General features: G+C 42.6%; 1 protein-coding gene across 1 annotated transcript in view; it reads right to left on the bottom strand.

Annotated features, from left to right (window-relative positions):
• Positions 1-883: 883 nt before the first annotated feature.
• Positions 884-21,837, bottom strand: part of LOC120065655 (rho guanine nucleotide exchange factor 3-like) — a 64,912-nt gene continuing 43,958 nt past the window's right edge. Inside the window, exons 3-11 of the mRNA XM_039016721.1 lie at positions 19,254-19,361; positions 16,251-16,427; positions 8,871-8,933; positions 8,030-8,126; positions 7,782-7,858; positions 3,918-4,175; positions 3,648-3,818; positions 2,039-2,225; positions 884-1,829 (exon numbers count right to left, since the gene is read on the bottom strand). Coding sequence (XP_038872649.1) covers positions 1,432-1,829; positions 2,039-2,225; positions 3,648-3,818; positions 3,918-4,175; positions 7,782-7,858; positions 8,030-8,126; positions 8,871-8,933; positions 16,251-16,427; positions 19,254-19,361 — 1,536 coding nt within the window. The 3' untranslated portion in view covers positions 884-1,431. The remainder of the gene's footprint in view (positions 1,830-2,038; positions 2,226-3,647; positions 3,819-3,917; positions 4,176-7,781; positions 7,859-8,029; positions 8,127-8,870; positions 8,934-16,250; positions 16,428-19,253; positions 19,362-21,837) is intronic.

Below are 21,837 nucleotides of genomic sequence, written 5' to 3' on the forward strand. Positions count from 1 at the left end.
TTTTAGAATGGCCAGATCCTGACTTATGGAACACCATAGCTTTCAATTCTGGCCAAGAGGTGGGAAGATTCTGTCGTGAACACCTTTAACCGCTTTTACAGAGTTGCGGTAACCTGTCCTTAACGAACCACCCTGCAACCCCATGTCAAGTACTACAATAATATCATATTGATTGTCTTTGAAAACATTCTGCTGGTCATTTTGACTGGGTATTGCAAACACTATGTTCTCTAGATTCTTACATCAACACACACACAAAATATAAACGCAACATGCAAGAATTAACAATTTTTCTGAGTTACAGTACATAAGGAAATCCGTCAATTGAAATATTTATTAGGCCCTAATTTATGGATTTCACATGATTGGGCATAGGCCCACCACTGGAGCCAGGCCCAGCCAATCAGAACAAGTTTTTCCCCCACAAATGGTGTTTATTACAGACAAAAATATTCCTCAGTTTCATCAGCTGGCCTGCTGGCTTGTCCCGCAGGTGAAGAAGCCTGATATGGAGGTCCTGGGCTGGCGTAGTTGCACATGGTCTGCGGTTGTGAGGCCGGTCGGACATACTGCCAAATTCTCTAAAACAACATTGAAGGCGGCTTATGGTAGAGAAATTGACATTTAATTATCTGGCAACAGCTCTGGTGGATATTCCTGCAGTCAACATGCCAATTGCACACTCCCTCAACTTGTGACATTGTGTTGTGTGACAAAACTGCACATTTTAGAGTGGCCTTTTATTTCCCCCAGCACAAGGTGCACCTGTGTAATGATCATGCTGTTTAATCAGCTTCTTGATATGACACACCTGTCAGGTGGATGGATTGTCTTTGCAAAGAAGAAATGCTCACTAACAGGGATGTGAACACATATCTGCACAAAATTTGAGAGAAATAAACCTTTTGTGCGTATGGAACATTAAATGTTGCGTTTATATTTTAGTTCAACACAAAGAGAATATCATCAGTGTATTCTCTTAGCTCTGGGAGGCCACAGTAGTACTGCAGTGGGATAACGTGTGATGGCAGTGTCTCTAGAGGCCCAGAGTCGGACCAGGAGAAACAACAATACAGTCCTGAGGTCCCAGTCATGTCTGCCTTCCCTCCTCTCCAGGTAGACATCCATAGTAGACCTGACAGTCACAGCTAAGATACATGGTTGTCACTGCTACAGACTACACCACAGTCTCATAGAAAGATGCTCAAGAGAGAGAAGGAGAGGTTTTTTCCAAGTTCAGCAACAAAGAAAACAAATGAAAAAGTGGGTAGAATAAAAAAGTGCTCCAATGTCCACAGTGTTTTTCTTCCCTCCCGTATATAGGGAGCATTGCCATGTTGCTACCAATACTGCCAAGGTTTAGCCTCTAGCCTCTCTAACCCAGAGAGGCCATGACACCCCAAAGGTCACACTTCTGATGGCCCGCTACTACTAGAGTCTGTTTGGTCCATCAGGGCAGCCTGTGGGGGAGACCAAAGCCTCGCTTGTGTCCATGTCCATGCTACAGCCTGGAGAGTCTACAGACGAGTCACTGTCACAATGGTCCATGCTTTTTGGCTGGGGGGCCAGTGGTCCTGAGAGGGGAGGTGTTGTAGGGCTTAGAGGACCGTGGGGGCTGAGTAGGCTTGGAGGGGGCTCTGGGTCACTGCTACTGGTTTCCACCCCGACAGGAATCCCCACCCCCACTACCCCCATGGCCGACTCAGCAGCTCCTTTGGCCTGTCGAATGCAGTTGAGCCACTGCTGTTTGTTGAAGGCATCGCTGGCTTGGAAGGAGTGGGAGTGGAGCTGGCTACTGCTATGAAACGACACTCTGAAGAAGTTCTTGGCTGAGGGGAGGAGAGATGAGGTTAGACAGGGGAAATTCGATACAAGCAGATTGCAAGTTAATGACCACAGCATTAATAGACCAGGGGTGCCAAGCGCCAGTCATCAGCGGCAACAGTCCTTATCCGCTAGTGATAAACCAAAGAGATCCTACAATTCATATTGTAACATTCAAATGTTCTATATATAATTCTATGGAGTAAACACTCACTCCTCTCGTTGTTGCTGAAGGCTCCTCTGATGGAGCCTCCCAGGCGTATCACCCCGTCCTGCAGGTCCTCCCACTGCAGCTCTCTGACGGGGATGGGCTGGCGGTACAGCTGGTAGTACAGCTGCTCATTGTGGGTGATGGCTCTAGTGATGACCAGCACGTCCTGGAACAGGAACACATGCAGCTTCTGGAGAACGAGGGGAGAGGAGGGCTGTTAGGGTATAGTGTTTTTGCCTAATTTAAAACATATATTCATCAAGGTTTCTCATTGAGGTAGGAATCTCTCTTTTTTTTTTAAAGGCAGCACCAATCTAAGTTAACCCAGAACTAAGATCTTGCGTAATTTGGTCAGATGCTCATTTACGTAGTAGTCTGTCGACAAGAGATTAAGGGAGCCTTGGAGGCAGCAGTAAGCGATCCAAAAATAAAATGCAATACATCATAATACAAAACAATTAAGAACTGCATTGGATGTAATTGGACCAAACAGGGACAGATGCATTTCAGCAGCAGATCAAGCTAGTTTTTATATATTAACTGTTCTATACCCCTCAGACTATAAAATAGTTAACACCAGTGTGGAAGGTATTTTGACTTTAAATACACTCCAGTTGCCGTGCTGTATTTCATACACAAGTCTCAGAGATAGTCAGGTCCAAAATTATTGGCGCCCTTGATAAAGATAAGCAAAAAAAGACTAAAACAGCCTTTTTCTAAAATGATTTACTTATTATTTTGTCACATATACAGGATAGGTGCAGTGAAATGTGTTGTTTTACAGAGTCAGCCATAGTTGTAAGGCGCCCCTGGAGCAAATTAGGGTTAAGTGCCTTGCTCAAGAGCACATCAACAGATTTTTCACCTTGACAGGTCGGGTATTCGAACCAGGAACATTTCGGATGCTGGCGCAATGCTCTAGCCGCTAGGCTACCCGCCACCCTCTGAGCTTGGAGAACACATTGGGAGGGACCTTAGACCATTCCTCCATACAGAATCTTCCCAGATCCTTAATGTCCATCATCTGCACTTATGGACTGCCCTGCATTTCAAATGGATTTCAAATAGTATTTGAACCCAGGTCAGGACGCCTCCCCTCTACTCGGTTGTTATCTCAGTAGGAAAGATGACCCAGCGAGGGCCTAGAGGTGGAACCTACTCTCTCAGAGCTGACTCCTGACCTCCAGTAGACAGATTGATATGGTGGTGAGAGCGGTGCTTTAGGGGTCATGGTCAAAGGGTTTGCTCGTACCATCACGGGTCTGTGTGGATTTAGAGGCTATTCATATATCTAAATGGCAATAAGGTAAATCCATTAGAGGAAGACACCTCACCATTGACCTTACTTATGTCAGAGGACATAGCTAGCAGTGGCGTGTCAGTAAGCATTTTCATTTACTGTCAGTGGATGTTACAGTGCAGTGTTATAGTACTGTCATTGCTTTCTGTGAGTGACACTGAAAAGTAAATGGACAGAGACACTCACAGCGTCCATGTTGTTATTCAGGCAAATGTCCAGCCTTGCAAATGTCCATTCTATCCTTTTGTATCCCTCCCGACCCTATCCCACTCCAAAGTATTGTGTGATTATGATTGACAGAGCCCTACTCACAGCACCCCTGTTGTTCTTCAGTTCCCCGTGACAGCTGAGGATGCGGGAGCTGTCAATGAGCAGGTCTCTCTGGCTGCCCTCTAGGTAGAGGAGACGCTCCTTGTAGAAACGACACTCTGACTCGCCCGTCTGAGTGTTGATCTCTGCCACGATGCTCTGGATCATGTTGATCTGGAGAGAGGGAGAGATGGGGGAGGGGTGTGAGTGAGAATTTGTGTTTGTGTGGGGGTGTCAGTGTTTGCGAATATGTGGGTCTCCCCCTCTACTCACTGCCTCATCCAGGTACTGTCGGTCCGGATGGTCGTTAGGTGTGTGTTTGAGGATCTCCCTGAGCAGCAGGGGGTATTTGACCAGCCGGCTCCTGGGTATATCCAGGAAGTTCCACAGGTCCAGCTTCCTGCTGAAGGGCGACTCCAGGCAGCGCTGCAGGAAGTCGTGCACCCGGTGGTCCTGCTTCTTATGGTCCAGCAGAGCCTTGGCTGCCACCTGATTACTGCAGTATGAGTTGTAGGAGTCTAGACAGGGAAGCTGGAGAGGAGAGAGAGGGGGACGTAGATCGAGGAAGAGGTCAGTAATGGCGTTTCTGCTTCAGATAAGTGCACACTTGCAAAGCACCTCTTATTTATTGTGCAAATGTTTCAGAGATGTTAGGCCTCCATACGTTCCTGGTCTAGCGCTCTGTAGCATTTCCATATGACCAATGACGCCAAGTCTTTATAGATTGAGAAGAATACAAGAATGGAGTACCAGTGTGCTGGAATAGTCGTCTAACTGCTCTTCCATGTACCTGGACTACATCACATTGAAAGCTTTAGGAATGTACTGTAACTGGGCTGGTGCAGCCAGAGCACAGAAGATGAACAGAAGTACAGAGAGAGGGAGGGAGGGGCTAAGTGAGTGGTTGTGGGGATGAAATCTCTTACCTACTACAACTACATTCTGTGTACTACTCATACTATTTCGAAACACATACTGTTGAGTAAAAATGTATGCCGTAAGCAACAAATAAACATACTATGCTCACCCTTACTGAAAAATGTGTGTCATCTAATGCGGAATTGCGCCGTTTCCCCATTCGTTAATTTTGTTAGCACCTCCCCTTATCTGAAGGGGCGGCGGGTAGCCTAGCGGTTAGAGGCGAGCCAGCAGCCGGAGTTGTCAGTTCGAATCCCAGGTCCGACGGCGGTAAGTGAGCTGGCAACCGGAGGGTTGCTGCATCAAATCCTACATGCCTGCATTGCCTGACGTTGTGCCCTTGAGCAAGGCACTAACACCCCCCCCCCTCCATAAACAGGCACCCAGTGTGGCAGCCCCCCACACCTCTTCAAAAACCTGTATATGTATGTGTGCGTCTGTCTTTCAGGAAGGGGGTTTGACATTGTGTGCAATTGACCAATAAAGTGATCATAATCTAATTATCAGCTGTTGTCAAACACGTGTGTCTGAAAAGGCATTTCTCTTCATCAATCGTGTGCAGAGAATTCGAATAGATGAAAAGCCAAAATAGCATTTCAAGCATAAAGAACTTTCTACATTTCACATACTATAAAATGTTCTATTTTTGCATTCCCAATCAGCCAGTTCTGAGAACAAGGACATTAGGGAGGGGGAGCAGGTCATCCCGCCTCCACTGAACAGCGTATTTAATACTTCCTACAGTAGGTGAAGTATGTCCAGAGCCCAACTCTGGAGGCAGGCAGGAATGTACAGTCAAAACCACTCAACTAATACTGAACACACTCATACAAAGCTAGGGGGAGAGGCTTGATGAGAACCATAACATAGGCCCTGACATCGATCATGCTCTTTCAAGTAAATAATCAGATAAGCTTTCTTGGTATCATCTATTATAGAGCCAAGAGTTTGACCAGGATTTTTTTTTTAACTGTGAGCCTCTCTCAATGAATCTTTCCTTGATTCCTCAAATAATCTCTCCACCTACTTTTTAAACTGCTTTGGAGAAGGGAAGGACCTCTAATACAGTCAGAGGCAAGAATAAATCTAAAATAGTACTTATATTTCTATGGCTTCATTCTGTGCAGTGTATTGGGAGGTGATGTCGATGGAAGAGGGGTTGATGGGTGCATGTTCACATTCGTACACCCGCATGACTAACCCGGAGGCAGCACTAGCCTCACAACCCTTTCTCATAGGAACACCACTAACAATCACCTCGTTCTTCGTGGAGAAAAAAAAAAAAGGCTTAGGATGATCATTTCATCTTTGAAGGTCATTTTCATGGTGGATTGATCTGAAGTTCTAGCATGAGGAAATATAGGACAGAGAACTTGCTTTGTTTCACTTTTCATTGTTTAAAAAGTGACCAATAGATGCTTTGGAGATGAAGTGGAATTGGGGAAATCTTTACTCTATTACGCAACCACATTGCCATCTTTCCGTGGTGGAGCAGAGTTCAGAGGAGAAGGGCAAGTAAACCCCTGAGAAGCAGAGGAGGCTCTCCACATCCTTGTCAGGCATACATTGTTCCCCATAACTACCTAGTGTAAACAGGAAGTAGGGATGAATCGAAGGAGGGATGGAGAGGAGCCGCTCAGCATCCCTACACTAAGCCTTGGACACGCTAACACACTTCACAGCACTGCAGAACTAACCTGATTCCAGCTCTTTGCTAATGTGTCCAGCTAAAGTCACTGCACACATTCTGAGGAAGTTATCATGACATGTTGCCTAAGAGCCTTGTTTTAACATCCCCACAGGGTAACCAAACCAGTAGGAGATTTCTCTGGTTGTTGCAACTGTGGGTGTGTGAACCCCAGATGTCAACTGACCGAGCTTAGAGTGCACACACACACACTACACAGAGCTCTGATCTCACACACACAAACAGAGGGATTGTTGGCAGTTGAAGAAGTATACTGGGCCAAAAGGTCAATAAGACACAGGATGACTTTGTTTTCATAAGCTAGTTATGCTACGAAAAACAAACATCTCAGGCTCCCTCATGAACTAGCTGTTTTGGGGGTTCTCGATGGCTGAATCCATCCTCAGAAAAGTCTTGAGTAAATTGATGCTGTTGAAGTGAAGTGACACAAAACTACTTAGTTTGCCAGTGATACAAGGACAAATCTAGCTCCATCTCTCCCCACAGGCCAGTTCAGTTGACTGTTTTTGATTTGCCACCAAAACGCCACCCCTTAACTATTTCCACATTTTGTTCTGTTAGTCTATATTTAAAAATTGATTAAATTTCCCCACTGGCCTTCACACAATACCCCATAACGTCAAAGTGGAATTATATTTTTTGAATTCTTTACAAATGAAAAGCTGTAACGTCTTGAGTCAATAAGTATTCAACGCCTTTGTTATGGCAGGCCTAAATAAGTTCAGCAGTAAAAATGTGCGTTATAATGGGTACCACTTTTCATATTTTCAAGCATGGTGATGGCTGCATAATGTTATGGGTATGCTTGTTATTGGCAAGGACTAGACATGGAACACTGGTACCTTTTAATAATGTTTACATACTGTTTTACCCATTTCATATGTATACTGAACAAAAATATAAATACAACATGTAAAGTATTGTTCCCATTTGTCATCAGCTGAAATAAAAGATCCCATACATTTTCTATAAGCACAAAACTTATTTCTCTCAAATTTTGTGCACAAATTTGTTTACATCCCTGTTAATGAGCATTTATCCTTTTTTAAGATAATCCATCCACCAGACAGGTGTGGCATATCAACAAGCTGATTAAAACAGCATATTCATTACACAGGTGCACCTTGTGTTGGGGACAATAAAAGGCCACTCTAAAATGTGCCGTTGTCACTCACAACACTGCCACAGATTCCTCAAGTTGAGGGAGCGTGCAATTGGCATGCTGACTGCAGGAATGTCCACCAGAGCTTTTGCCAGACAATTTCATGTTTATTTCTCTACCATAACCCACCTCCAACATCGTTTTAGAAAATGTGTCAGTATGTCTAACTTGTTTACTGTTAGATATTCCCACCTCGGGCATGTGTAGTATGAACATACAACTGATTGTAAAGTATAATCAGTATTGAAAACTGTTATATAATCAAGTTGATCCATCAGTTTTTCCTGTTTAGGTCACATGGTCAGGAAAACCCTCATCCCCTACATATGATCATAACGGATGGTCTTACCCAGTCCACTAGGATGTGTCCCACATGTTCTGTGGAGCCGTCTGGTTTCCTGGCCTCTCGCAGTCGACTCAGCAGATCTGAATAGTGAGTAGAAGGAGCGATCTCAACCTCTAACGTTCATTTGGGTGTTAGTGTGTGTGTATATATATATGACTGTGTGTGTTGTCTTCTCAGTTTATGTGAGCAACTGTGTTTCTTTGCAATTCCCCTATCTTGTGGTTCTGTCCTTTGTAAGCATTCATTCTCACCTTCATGCAGCGGAATGAGAGATTCCAGGGTTCCGAAGATCTGGTTGAGCTCATGTTCTGTCATAATGGACAGTTTCAGCATTGGGTCATGGTACGCCTACAGGTACAGAGAAAGTAGAATGTTAAGTTGGAACCGCAGCAATGCAACCCGACACTATTTTTCTCACTTGTTACATTACAACAAGTTTTAGAAGCACTAAAACCTGAATCAAGTGTGAGCCCTGAATATGAAAAACCCTTGGTGTTTTTCCAAATGTAGACATCCATGTCATAAGATACGAATAAATAAGTGTTTGATACGCTACTTGATCATAGCTCAGACGTAATATAAAACACATCCAATATTAGTGGAAAAAAACTTTATCCCCTTAACAAAACAGCACTAAAAAAAGGCAACGGACGTCAAATGGGGCGGCAGGTAGCCTAGTGGTAGGGCATTGGACTAGTAACCGAAAGGTTGCAAGATCGAATCCCCAAGCTGACATGGTAAAAATCTGTCGTTCTGCCCCTGAACAAGGCAGTTAACCCACTGTTCCTAGGCCGTCATTGAAAATAAGAATTTGTTCTTAACTGACTTGCCTAGCTAAATAAAAGGTTTAAAAAAAAATCTCCATCAGATATAAAATGTATTAGACTTATAAATAAACTAAACATCTGTTGGCATATTGTTGTACATCTACTGTAATGGTCAAAAACACACACACTCCACAGGGGGTCTCAAGTGTGTGATTGTCAGAGCGCAGGGGAAACTGGAGCCTGGCTGATCAGCAGGGTAGAATAACTCAGCTGTGACACACTCAACGAAAAGGGAAATTATCTTTATTGGAAAAGCAGATTGTACCTTCTTGGCCAGCTTCAGATCCTCAACGAGATCCTTCTCCCCTCGAGAAAGCTCAAAGATCGCCTGCAAAACACACAAAGACAGAAGATAGGCAAAGAGAGAACTGTGAAACAAGGGTCTCCACGTAGACAAACAGCTCCGTGAGAAACAACAATTCATGCATCACCTACAAAAGATTAAAACATGCAATCTTTTTCTAGAAAAAGGAGTTGATATGAAATATGCGTGTTTCACAACAGTGACAGACGAATCTGAAGCCACAGAAGAAAACACAGGACCCCACTGACCCCTGACCCCTCAATACTTCCCAGTGCACAGATGGATTATTTTCTAAAACACCCTATTCCATTTTCACTGTCCTTTGATGTCTACTCTGTGTGGCCTGAGAGGTGGAGTCCCAGTTTGAGTGGAGGGTGGTGGGCATGGTTTCAGACAGGCCTAACTAATTTGAACTGTGAAAACTGGAGTTATATGGCATTTGATCCTCTAGTCTAGACTCTCCCCTCTGACTATGCTCTGGTAGAGTGGTGAACCAGATGGAGAATCAATGGAGCCCCTTCACCCACTCCTGCTGCTCCTCTTAACAGTAACTGTCCAGTGAAAACCTCACTTTTAAAAGTTAGTATTATGTTAACTCGTACCCAAATAATCTTGTTGACTCATCCTATACTCGTATGTGGCCAAAGCATAAATTGAAGAGAAAACACACACACAAAAAAACTCAAACTTGTATCTCAAACAGACCGTTTAAAAATTGCTTGCCTTTACCTCCGAGGATGATTTTGGTATTTTATTAGGATCCCCATTAGCTGTTGAAAAAGCAGCAGCTACTCTTCCTGGGGTCCACACAAAACATGACATAATACATAACAGCTCAAGGACAGAACTACATTAATTTAAAAATAATAATTTTGAAAAAAGGCACACATAGCCTACGTATCAATACCAATAGAAAAAAATATCTAGGTCAAATAGGGGATAGGCGTTGTGCCGTGAGGTGCTGCTTTATCTGTTTTTGAAACCAGGTTTGCTGTTCATTTGAGCAATTTGAGATGGAACGGAGTTCCATGAAATAATGGCTCTATATAATACTGTACGCCTTCTTGAATTTGTGCCGGATTTGGGGACTGTGAAAAGACCCCTGGTGGCATGTCTAGTGGAGTAAGTGTGTGTCAGCTCCGTGTAAGTTGACTATGCAAACAATTTGGGATTTTCAACACATTGTTTCTCATAAAAAGAAGTGATGCAGTTAGTCTCTCCTCAACTCTTAGCCAAGAGAGACTGGCATGAATAGTATTTTTCAGCCCTGTGATTACAATGAAGAGCAAGACGTGCCCCTTGCAGCACTCTACCGGACAATAATCAAGATAAGACAAAACTAGAGCCTGCAGGACTTGCTTTTTGGAATGTGGTGTTAAAGTAGAGCATCTCTTTATTATGGACAGACCTCTTCCCATATTTACAACCATTGACAAGTACATTAGTGTAGTTTGAGAAACAGACACCTCAAAAGTCCTCAACTGGCAGCGTCATTAAATAGTACCCGTAAAACAGTGAAGAGGAACTCCAGGATGCTGGCCTTCTAGGCAGAGTTCCTCTGTCCAGTGTCTGTGCTCTTTTGCCCATCTTAATTTTTTATTTTTATTAGCCAGTCAGATATAGCTTTTTCTTTGCAACTCTGCCTAGAAGCATTCGGAGTCACCTCTTCACTGTTGACGTTGAGACTGGTGTTTTGTGGGTACTATTTAATGACTTGTGCGGCGTCTGTTTCTCAAACTAGACACTAATGTACTTGTCCTCTTGCTCAGTTGTGCACCGGGGCCTCCCACTCCTCTTTCTATTCTGGTTAGAGCCAGTTTGCGCTGTTCTGTGAAGGGAGTAGTACACAGCGTTGTACGAGATCTAAAGTTTCTTGGCAATTTCTCGCATGGAATAGCCTTCACTTCTCAGAACAACAATAGACTGACGAGTTTCAGAAGAAAGTTGTTTGTTTCTGGCTATTTTGAGCATGTAATCGAACCAACATATGCTGATGCTCCAGATACTCAACTAGTCTAAAGAAGGCCAGTTTTATTGCCTCTTTAAATCGGTACAACAATTTTCAGCTGTGCTAACATAATTCCTAAAGGGTTTTCTAATGATCAATTAGCTTTTTAAATTATGAACTTGGATTAGCTAACACAACGTGCCAATTGGAACAGAGGATTGATGGTTGCTGATAATGGGCCTCTGTACACCTTTGTAGATATTCCATAAAAATCTGCCGTTTCCAGCTACAAGTCATTTACAGCATTAACAATGTCTACACTGTATTTCTGATCAATTTGATGTTATTTTAATGGACAACTTTTTTGCTTTTCTGTCAAAAACAAGGACATTTCCAAGTGACCCCAAACTTTTGAACGGTAGTGTATATACTGTACCTTATACCATCTATTGCACCTTGCCTATGCCGCTTGGCCATCGCTCATCCATATATTTATATGTACATATTCTTATTCCATCCCTTTACTTAGATTTGTGTGTATTAGGTAGTTGTGGAATTGTTAGATTACTTGTTAGATATTACTGCACTGTCAGAACTAGAAGCACAAGAATTTCGCTATACTCACATTAACATCTGCTAACCATGTGACCAATAACATTTTATTTGATTTCAATTTGTCAATGCCAGGAGGTTTGTCATTATCGATCGTAAACAACACTTTTTCCACCTCTCCCACACTACTATAACTTTACAAATTCAAACTTGCAATGCTTTTCTTTCATCAATTGTTTTTTTATGCATGAATACGATGGCTCATTGTTGACATTTCCTACCTAAGTTTGCCCACTTTGCCAATGAAGTAATCATTAAAATAATTTACAACATCAAATGGTTTTGTGATGAATAAGCCATCTGATTCGATAAGATGGAGTTGAATGTCTTTCTGACCATACCTTGAGTAAATTACATTTTTTCCCCCCCATCATTCTTTATATCATTGATCTTAGCTTCATAATAGTTTGTTAAATCACAATTTCTCAATTTGCAGTAAATCAGCCAGTCAGATGTACAGCTAGACTTATTAGCCACTTCTTTTGCCCCATCTCTTTCAGCCATACATTTTTTCAATTCCTCATCAATCCATGGAGCCTTAACAGTTCTAACAGTCAGTTTCTTAAATAGGTCCATGTTTATCAGTAATTGGAAGAAGCAATTACATAAATTAATCAAGTGCAGCGTCTGGATGCTCCTCATTAATCACATCAGACCAACAAATCTTTTTTAACATCATCCACATAAGAGGCACAGCGAAATCTTTTGTAAGATCTCATATACTATTTTAGGCCCAGCTTTGGAACTTTGGCTTTCCTGGATATAGCCACTATATTGTGATCACTGCATCCAATGGGTACGGATACAGCTTTAGAACAAAGTTCTACAGTATTAGTAAAAATGTGATCGATACATGTGGATGGATCTTGTTCCTGTAGTTTTTATTAACACCCTGGTAGGTTCACTAATAACCTGAACCAGATTACAGGCATTGGTTACAGTGAGAAGCTTCCTCTTGAGCGGACAGCTTGATGAAAACCATTCAATATTCAGGTCCCCAAGAAAGTAGACCTCTTGGTTTACATCACATACACCATCAAGCATTTCACACATTATTTAGATACTGACTGTTAGCACTTGGTGGCCTATAGCAACACCCCAAAGTAAAAGGCTTTAGATGTGCCAAGTGAGCCTGCAACCACCACTTCAATAACACTTCTCTAAGCATTACAGGGATATGGCTCTGAATATATACACAGCAACACCTCCCCCATAAGCATTCCTGTCTCATCTGTTGATGTTATCTCCTTGTATTGCTACTGCTGTATCATCAAGTGAATTATCTAAGTGAGTCTCAGAAATGGCTAATATACAGTTACTTTTTCTTGCATGTGAACCCTTTGGAATTACCTGTATTTCTACATACATTTGTAAATGTTGATCTTCCTCTAAGTCACAACAATAGACAAACAGTGGGCTTAAACAAATAACACACCAATTATTGTATTTTTCTTGTCTATATTGAGTACATCATTTAAACATTCCCAGTGTAGGTTGGGGAAAGTATGTGAACCCATTGGCTGATGACCTCTCCAAAAGCTAATTGGAGTCAGGACTCAGCTAACCTGGAGTCCAATCAATGAGACAAGATTGGAGATGTTAGTTAGAGCTGCCCTGCAATATAAAAACTCACAAAATCTGAGTTTGCTGAAGCTGAATGAAGCATTGCCTGATGTGAAACATGCCTCGAACAAAAGAGATCTCAGAAGACCTAAGAATAGTTGACTTGCATAAAGCTGGAAAGGGTTACAAATGTATCTCTAAAAGCCTTGACGTTCATCAGTCCATGGTAAGACAAATTGTCTATAAATTGATAGAGTTCAGTACTGTTGCTACTCTCCCTAGGAGTGGGATGTCCCCACGCGCTCTGGCGGCTTTCATGGCTGGGATCAGTTCTTTCCTCTTCTGGCCCACAGCTCCAGGAAGGTACTTGAAGTTCTTGGCTCTTTCCAGAACAGCTACCTTGTCCTTGAACCTCAGAAACTTGACCACTATCGGCCTGGGCCTGTCACCTGGGCCCGTCACCTGGGCCGGTGGTGGTTTTTCCAGTCCTGTGGGCGCATTCCACCTCAATCTTTTGGTGGTCAATCTTCAATTTCTCAGAGATAATTTCCCTCACTTTGTCCTGTTTTTCAGGTCCTGGATCTCTCTAGTCAGGTCATCTTATTTGAATCGTCAAAAACACTGTCGATTCTGCTGGTAGAACAATTTTTATTAGTTAAAAAAAATCCTTCAGCTGTAATAGAGAGACCCCACTGTCCTCAACAGTACTCCCACTGGCTTTGGTCTTTGTCATGGTAGCAGGCAACGTAGGTTACCCCTCGCAGTTACAGACAGGGCAGGTCACAGGGAAGATTGAACACAACAAACAGCAGGGATTTAGACAGCCACAAACCCGGGACAATCCACGGTTCCAGCCACAATGGCTAACCATGTCACGGGCTGCTTTCAAGCCTTCAAGGAACCCCGCTAGCTTGATAGGCTGAAACTAGTTTTGGCCTGCCTGGTGACATCACTAGGCAGTAAATTTGTTCCAAACTTTCAGCCAATAACAACTAGTTTTCAGTTTTCCCTTCTCAGATCACTCCCAGACAGTCCTAGCAAAATCCTTGCTCAAGAAATTGCTCTTTGCTAAGAACCTATTTTTGTTTCTTTTTGACCACTAACACTTTACACTCGTGGGAATTGGCCTATATAGATAGGGCTATATTGAAATGTTTCTTACAGAAAAAATTATGAAAAGCATATGCTTAACCATGGTAGCAATTGAAAAGGAACAGTTTGGAGATAATGGGAAAATTATTAGACCAAAATGTGAGGACAACAGTTCACCTGACAAGACAGAATCCAAAACATTACGCTGTTGATTTTATATGTGCATTTTAGATGTACTGTACTATGCCGTATTTGTTGATAACGAAATCTGAACATGTGGGGTAGGTGCAACATAAGACAAAAAAATGACAGGGGTTTGAGTGAGAGGACTAACTGGTGTCTCCCAAGTGGCCACACACACACCTCCAAAATGTACACAGTTCCAAAGCAATTTCAATGCACTTTTATGACTCCCAGAATAGTCTTCAACTATAAGGTACTTTTTTGAGCTCTCCTATCTGTGCCGTTCAGAAACTAGAGCGAGCACACTTGTACACACTTACTGTTGTTTACGCAATCCAAAAACAGACCAATATAAATCACAATCTGGGTCAGTTGGGCATGATTTGAAAGCTTGTTCTATTGCCAACATGAACATATTGCCAAAAGCGAAATTATAAAATATGATCTTACAGTGTTAGGCTTTCACAAGGCAATTCAGAGAAACAGATGGTAACTTTGGTGCACATAGAAAGCAGTCATCAGTGCCTTCAGTTGCCAAGGCAAATTTTCTTCACAATTTAAAAATAATAATAATAATAATAATAATAATAAGGCTCATTCTGTTCAGAACAACCCAGGGTATGACGACATGTAATCTTGTACATCAAACATAGTGATCATAAATGGTGACGCTGATGATTTGGAGACGTGAAGTGCACATGTTTTTGGCTAGCTTGTCTGACATCAAAATCGGTATTTATTATAATCCTCAATGTCTCATCTTTCAAAATAAAATTCTTAAATTTCCAGCATTTCCCTGACATTTTTTTTTTGCAAAAGTTGCCCAATTACTGGGAGGGATGGGGTCAACTTCTTGTTGCATTCGGTGCTCAAATTCAGTACGTTTGCCAGTCAAAACCCATGCAGCGCTTTGAAGTGCAGAGCCAGACCTCTAACGTCATGTATAACATGTTACTGTACAGCCACTAAATCTGCCATTTTCGACCCGTATGAGTTTGAAGGGCTACTTGAAAACAGAGATACTTAATTGTTACCCAGAAATGATTTGATATCAAGATAAAAACAGCTGCACTAGACCTTTAACTAAATGCATTATACCAGTAGCCAGGGCCAGCCCTGGCCTTTTGGGGGCCATAAGCGAGATTTTTTACTGGCTCCTGTCTTGACAGCGGAGATAATGTTTTTGTTTTAAAATGTTAATTTCCTGCAATTCTACACATTTTGCTATGACTTATGCCATGTTAATATGATATCAATGGGGGCCCCCCTTGAGGTCATTGGCCCTGATCACATGCCCTGATTGATTGCCCAGACGGTATTCAGACATCATTACTACAAGTTTAGATAGCTGGCAAAAAATCATTAGTCGACATGGCTTATCGAGTGACTTACATAACGAGAAAAACTATTGATGAAAATGTCACCTTGTGTATACTACCACTCTAACTCAGTAACGAGAGCCCGACTGAGTTCCTAAAAAATATATTTAATTGTTTTGGGGTCGGGGGCCCGGTTTTTGGAAATTGTCCATGGGCATATAAAAGGCCGCTAGTTGCCCATCCCTGGACCTTGGGATTTTCTCTCTTTGGTTTTGGATTTTGCTATGGGCCCTCAATCTAAAGTCTTCCATGCATTCTAGGAGACACACATCCTTGGTATAGCCATGCTATTCTAAAAGTTTATGACATGGCCTCCATTTTAATGTCAGTTGAAATCAAAGCCAGACAAACCTTCCAGCCAAAACTATGCAATAAACTATACAGGTGCATATACAACAGTCTGACAGTATTTCTATTCCTCTGATAGTAACTGTGTACTCCCTTTGTAACCCTGACAGTCTCGTCCATAAGCCGGCTCTCTGGAGACAAGGTTACCCTAGTGTTAGTAGCAGTGCTCTGACATAGTAACCTCCCGTACTACCCCAGTTGAAAAGCTTTCCTCACCTCTTGGCGATTGATCTCCTTGGACGACAGCATCTGGTGTCCAAGCCGCACGTCAAAGGTCTCGCTCCACAGCTTGCTGTCACGCCGCTTGGTGTTGGCAGGCGGGGCCGGCCGCGTCCATGGTCTGGGAGGCATGACCGACTCTGTCCGACTCTCACTGCGGAAGCTGATGGAACGCTGCGGAATAGAGAGAGAGAGAGACACACAGGAAGGTGAGTGGTCCTGTGCGAGTGATTGAGAGAAGAGTATGAAAAGACAAAGATTAGAAAAATTGTCATTCATAGGACATCAACTAGGAAGGATATAAAAAAGACCATACCAACACATTTGTTCTCATATGCCACTTACCTTATGTCTGATATCTGTATGTTACTGTACTATTGTCTAGATTATCCTGTCTGTAATGTTATTCTATTCAAACACTGTGCAACAATAGTGAGGTCAGAATAATCCAGAACACAACACAACAAGACATCATACACAGGTCAGATGAGGGCTGGCTTACTTAGTGGATGATGGTCTGGAAAGTGATTGATTTGGACTTAGAACATAACAGATAAGCTGGCTATGGCTGGGCCTTCTAGGTCGGCCAATCACGCTATTCATGTTTTTTGTAGACATACATGGTGTAATTTCAATTGCATTGACTCAAATGGCTGTCTTAGTCATTAGGAGATAAGACATTAAGGGGGTACATACTGTGCCTTCAGAAAGTATTCATAGCCCTTGACTTATTCCACATTGTTATGTTACAGCCTAAGTTCATTTCTTTCTCTCTCACCCATCTACACACCCCACAAATAACCGTAATTACAAAGTGAACAAAGTGTTTTTACAACGTTTTGCAAATGTACAAATTAAATACCTCATTTGCAGTAGTCACATCAATACATGTTACAATCACATTTGGTAGTGATTACAGCTGAGAGTCTTTCTGGAAAAGTCTCAAGTCTCTCGCTTTGCACACCTGGATTGTACAATATTTGCACATTATTCAAAAAATTATTCAAGCTCTGTCAAGTTGATCATTGCTAGACAGCCATTTAAGTATTGCCATAGATTTTCAAGCCGATTTAAGTCAAAATTGTAACTAGGCCACTCAGGAACATTCAACGTCGTCTTGGTAAGCAACTCCAGTGTATATTTAGCCTTGCGTTTTAGCTTATTGTGTTGCTCAAAAAGGTGAATTTGTCTCCCAGTATCTGTTGGAAAGCAGACAACCAGGTTTTCCTCTAGGATTTTGCCTGTGCTTAGCTCTATTCCATTTCTTTTTATCCTAAAATACTCCCTAGTGCCATAACATGATGCACCCATCACTATGCTTGAAAATATGAAGAGTGGTACTCAGTTGTGTTTACCCCAAACACAACGCTTTGTTAATGTTAAGTTAATTTCTTTACCACATTACGTGCAGTTTTACTTTAGTTCCTTATTGCAAACAGGATGCATGTTTTTGAATATTTGTATTCAGTACAGGCTTCCTTCTTTTCACTCTGTCATTTAGGTTAGTCTTGTATTGAAGGTCCCCAAGAACACCGTAGCCCTCATCATTCTTAAATAGAAGAAGTTTGGAACCGCCAAGACTTACTAGAGCTGGCCGCCTTGCCAAACTGAGCAATCGGGGGAGAAGGGCCTTGGTCAGGGAGGTGACCAAGAACCCGATGGTCACTCTGACAGAGTTCCACTGTGGAGATGGGAGAACCTTCCAGAAGGACTCCACCAATCAGGTCTTTATGGTAGTGGGCAGACGAAAGCCACTCCTCAGTAAAAGGCACATGACAGCCCGCTTAGAGTTCGCCAAAAGGCACCTAAAAAGGACTCGGACCATGAGAAACAAGACTCTCTGGTCTGATGAAACCAAGATTGAACCATTTGGCCTGAATGCCAAGCGTCACGTGTGGAGGAAACCAGGCACCATCCCTACAGTGAAGCATGGTGGTGGCAGCATCATCCTGTGGGGATGTTTTTCAGAGGCAGGGACTGGAAGACTAGTCAGGATCGAGGGAAAGATGAACGGAGCAAAGCACATAGAGATCCTTGATGAAAAACTGCTCCAGAGCACTCAGGACCTCAGAATGGGGTGAACGTTCACCTTCGAACAGGAAGCAAACAGCAAGGACAACGCAGGAGTGGCTTCAGGACAAGTATCTGAATATCCTTGAGTGGCCCAGCCAGAGCCCGGACTTGAACCCGATCGAACATCTCTGGAAAGACCTGAAAATAGCTGTGCAGCAACGCTCAGGCATCCAACCTGACAGAACTTGAGAGGTTCTGCAGGGAAGAATGGGAGAAACTCCCCAAATACAGGTGTGCCAAACTTGTAGCATTATACACAAGCCTCAAGGCTGTAAATGCTATCAAAGGTCCTTCAACAAAGTACTGAGTAAAGGGTCTGAATACTTATGTAATTGTGATAGTTTTTTATATTTAATACAATTGCAAAAATGTCAACCTGTTTTTGCTTTGTCATTATGGGGTATTGTGTGTAGATTGATTAGGAATAAAAACAATATAATCCATTTCAAAATGTGGAAAAAGTCAAGGGGTCTGAATACTTCCCTAATGCACTGACTTTTTAAGCAAACGTTTAATCTTGAATGTATTTACGCTCTCCTAACAAAGGGTTGAATACTTAGACTCAAGACGTTTCAGCTTTTCATTTTGTATTCATTTTGAGAAAAAAAAACAATTCCACTTTGACATTATAGGGTATCAAGTGTAGGCCAGGGACCAAAAATCTAAATTGAATCAATTTTTATTTCAGGCTGTAACAAAAGAAAATCTGGAAAGTCAAGGGGTATGAATACTTTCTGAAGGAACTGTACTCATGACAAGTCTAACAATGCATTATTACCGCATCATAATGCCGCAGACCTTCAGGCTAAAAAAAAAAAGTTTGTGTTACCAATGATATTTAACACTTTATCTGTAGTGTTTTGTCCTGTGCTCGTACTTGTCAGAATAGTTATTTCAGTAGACTATAATGGTGGTGTAGTGTTGTACCTGCAGTGTTTGTCCGATCCGCTTCAGAGGTGCAGCCTTGACTGGAGGTATGAGGTTGGCCAGCGATGTAACCCGAGAAAGAGGCTTCACCCGCTTGTTACAGGGCTCCTGGAGAGACCAAAGACACTTTGTGATTAATGTTTGTATCCGACTGTGTTAAATGGCAGAGGGGAGACAGCAGATTTTAAAAAAACAGGAGGAAAGATGAAGATAGAAAAAAGGTGGTGGTGGGGCAGATTAAACATGCAGGTTTGTGGAGTCACAGTAGTTAATACCTTCTGTGTCACAATCTCCATTGGATCCCATCAACACCAAAGCTTCAAGACTGGAGCCAGTTTAGGTGAACCAGCAGTACAGACCAGATCTGAGACCAGGAGGATAATATTCATCCTCATCGCACCTAGTCCCCTCTCTATCCCCCCCCGCCCCCGTCACGACCACGGAGCCTCAGCCTTCCTGACCAGCTGTTGCACCGTCAACCAGGGGTTACCCCTGTCCCATCTACACACATCCAAAAACATGTAAGGTCTTCTCCTCTCCTCGGTGCCCCTCAAGGTTACAGTATACAGAGTCAGTCAAACATACAAGGTTTCCGGTAATCAGAACACAGACACAGGTAGCCGGGAAGTGAGCGAGAAATGAAGGATGATGTCTTGTCTGCAACTCCAGCATCTTAACCAGTGAGACGTGCATGTTTCCCTTTTTCTATGATTCCCCCATCCCCTCTTCATTCCCTCCCTCGTTGTCACCTCTGCAGGTTTCTCAGGCTGTGCCTTGGCTTCAGTGTCCTGTTCTTATCACGACAGACGATTTGACCTTACAGCAGGGAAAAGAGGTTTAGAATGCCCTTTGGTTCCTTCCGCAGCACTCCGTCAGGATAACATTAGAAGATGAGATCCGACCTCCAGTCGCTGCAGTCAGTCGGAATCATCAGGGGGGGAAAAAAACAGACTGACGGGAAAATATCTGCAACCTGCAAAACCCCCTTGGCAGCAGCATTATCACTCTATTCTCCCATCCTCCATTTCCCCCCCCTTCTCCTGCTCTCTCCTTGTGACGTCACTGCAGCTATTTGATCAGTATTCTGGGAACACAGTCTTTTCAGACTGGGTACCCCCTTATCACAATTCACACATGCCTGTTTCACACGTTTACACACACACACACACACACAATAGGTCTGGCTATGCAGGAAAAAAGCAGGGCCATTATGACTCATACAAGATACAGGTAACTGCCAAAATAATGGAAACACTTGAGGAAATGAGGGATACAAAGTATACTGAAAGCAGGTGCTTCCCCACAGGTGTGGTTCCTGAGTTAATTAAGCAATTAATATCCCACCATGCTTAGGGACATGTATAAAAATACTGGGCAGGCCATTCTTTTGGCTACCATGGCTATGTCGTCCAATGGGGCATTGGACGACAATGCCCCCCATCCACAGGGCACGAGTGGTCACTGAATGGTTTGATGAGCATGAAAAACGATGTAAACCCTATTCCATGGCTGTGTCAGTCACCAGATCGCAACGCAGTTGAACACTTATGGGAGATTCTGGAGCGATGCCTGAGACAGCATTTTCCACCACCATCAACAAAACACCAAAGGATGGTGGAAGAATGAAGTAGCATCCCTGCAATAGAGTTCCACACACTTGTAGAATCCATGCAGGGGTGCTTTGAAGCTGTTCGGGCTTGTGGTGGCCCAAACCCCGATTAAGACACTTTATGTTGGTATTTCCATATATATATATATATATATATAATATAGCCCTTATATTCTCTCAACTGGAGAGAAATGAGTGTCAGTACAATTCAGACTTTACAAATGGTGTCAATTTGAACAGTATCTATCATCAACTCCAAACGTGATCCATTCCCAGTTAAATCAAACACTACTTGCTTACTTGGGTGCCATTTGTGATTCAGCCTAAGTCCCCTATTTGCACTATGTAGGGAATATGACTTGTCAGCAGAGATTCATTACTGTGAACTCAATATGTTGTTTCAATTCTTCTTATGCAATCCAACCACCATAATCTGCAGACTAACTGATATTAGCGATAGGACCTCGGGCTCTGCAATCTGTTCATGTGGCAATCAATATCATCAGCAGCAGCATCCCATCTCAGTGAAATGCCAGTCACTTAGTCGTTGATCTTTACAGGGGAGAGAGATGAGGGAAAGGGGGATACCTAGTCAGTTGTACAACTGAATGGAGTAAATGAAATGAGTCTTCTGCATTTAACCCAACCCCTCTGAATCAAAGAGGTGCGGAAGGCGGCCCTGGAAAAAATAAAAATAAAAATCGACTGATAGTACAGTCGTGGCCAAAGGTTTTGAAAATGACAAACATTAATTTCCAAAGTCTCCTGCTTCAGTGTCTTTAGATATTTTTGTCAGATGTTACTATGGAATACTGAAGTATAATTACAAGCATTTCATAAGTGTCAAAGGCTTTTATTGACAATTACATGAAGTTGATGCAAAGAGTCAATATTTGCAGTGTTGACCCTTCTTTTTCAAGACCTTTGCAATCCACCCTGGAATGCTGTCAATTAACTTCTGGGCCACATCCTGAC

Source organism: Salvelinus namaycush, chromosome 20 (genome assembly GCF_016432855.1).
Source record: "Salvelinus namaycush isolate Seneca chromosome 20, SaNama_1.0, whole genome shotgun sequence".
Lineage (NCBI taxonomy): Eukaryota > Metazoa > Chordata > Actinopteri > Salmoniformes > Salmonidae > Salvelinus > Salvelinus namaycush.